The following is a 1,356-nucleotide window of genomic DNA, read 5'->3' as shown; positions in this document are numbered from 1 at the left end:
TTCCCAGCCGTGTGGAGGTGCTGCTGAGGGACAGGGGGCAGGGGGGACCTGGCAGTGCTGGGGACGGGGGCACTCAAGGAGATCAAAGGTCTTTGCCAACCAGGTGATTCTGTGAGTCTGTGGGATGTTGTCACGCTCAGATGTATGGACCTGAGTGCAGCGACGCTGCCATGGGAAATGTCAGAAATGATGCCAGGGCAAGGACAAGTTGCAGCGACTGAGCCGTGGGGCTCCCGGTCCCGAGCTGGCTCCACCTGAGCTCTCCTGCCTTTCGCTACACGGTCCTTCCACGTGGAGGGTTGTGATGGGTACGAGCCAGCAAGGAGCATCCGTCCTGTGGTGAGACAAGACCTTCCTGTGCCAAACGCTTTCAGTGAAGCCCGTTTTAGGGGATCTCCTGACCCCAGGTCTTCAGCCTGGCTTGCCTCTGGCTCAGTGATGGTCACAAGGCAGCTTGTTGCTCAGCTGCTGCATTTAAAGCCATGTATATATGGATAAACACACACACCCTTCTTCACTGGCTGCTTTTACAAAGCCCTGCTGCTCTCGTCGTGAATCTTCTTGCTGGCAATCAGATGTCTCCATGACTAATCTGTCATGCCTTAATGGATCCAAATCCTTCGAGCCCTTACTAAGGCGCTCAGGGAGCGCTCCGGAGCCAAGCGGGATCGCCCTGCTCCGTTAAGCTGAGGCTCGGGGCAGCGGCGAGGCTGGGAGCCCCTTTGGATGCCGACTGTGCCGGCAGAATTGCCATTGCAATTCCAGTCGCGGGCCCGGGGAAGGAAGACGTTGCAGATTGCTGGACACGATCACGTAGATCATCTTCAGAAGGTGTTTTCCTGCTTACCTGGTTCTTACGGAGTCCCTCCTTTCCTGTCCTCCACAGCATCTCCGTCCTGGACTACCCGCGTTGCACTGTCTGCGATTTGCCCGAGCTCACCGCGGAAAGCCTGGTAAGCAGCACGGACGGGGCCTTGTAAGCGGGTGAGGAAGGACTCTCATCCTCTTCTCCTGCTTCTCTTTCTGCACTCCCAGCCTTTCCAAAATCAGCCTTTCCCCCCGCTCCGCTCCCATCGCTCTCGTGGCTCACCATCAGCTATGGGGAGGGGAGGAGCACTCCACACCCCAGAAAAACGCTGGGCTTCGGAGTTTTCCCTTCTGCTCCTGCTGCTCTTAATCGGGGTTTGCCCAGAGGCCGCTGCCTCCAGGGTTAGATTGCTCTGAGCGCTCTCGTGCAGGTGGAGACAGATGAGACGCTACTGCTGGCAGGGTCCTCGCTGCGACGGTTCAAATGCCGAGGAGGGCGCAGAGCAGGGGCACGCTCTGGGGTGAACAGGGAGGGGGATCAGAGGGAGG

The 1,356-nt window shown here is 58.4% G+C and overlaps 1 protein-coding gene across 1 annotated transcript in view; it reads left to right on the top strand.

Moving 5' to 3' along the window:
* The window catches only part of LOC104501064 (striatin-interacting protein 2-like), a gene marked incomplete at both ends in the record, with an annotated part of 9,777 nt that extends 8,824 nt beyond the window's left edge, over positions 1 to 953 (top strand). Inside the window, one exon of the mRNA XM_010144805.1 lies at positions 887 to 953. Coding sequence (XP_010143107.1) covers positions 887 to 953 — 67 coding nt within the window. The remainder of the gene's footprint in view (positions 1 to 886) is intronic.
* Between the last annotated feature and the right edge of the window lie 403 nt (positions 954 to 1,356).

The sequence above is a fragment of the Buceros rhinoceros genome, unplaced genomic scaffold (genome assembly GCF_000710305.1).
Source record: "Buceros rhinoceros silvestris isolate BGI_N320 unplaced genomic scaffold, ASM71030v1 scaffold44491, whole genome shotgun sequence".
Taxonomy (NCBI): domain Eukaryota; kingdom Metazoa; phylum Chordata; class Aves; order Bucerotiformes; family Bucerotidae; genus Buceros; species Buceros rhinoceros.
The sequence above is the reverse complement of the archived record's forward strand: the minus strand, read 5'-3'. Positions and strand labels throughout refer to the sequence as shown.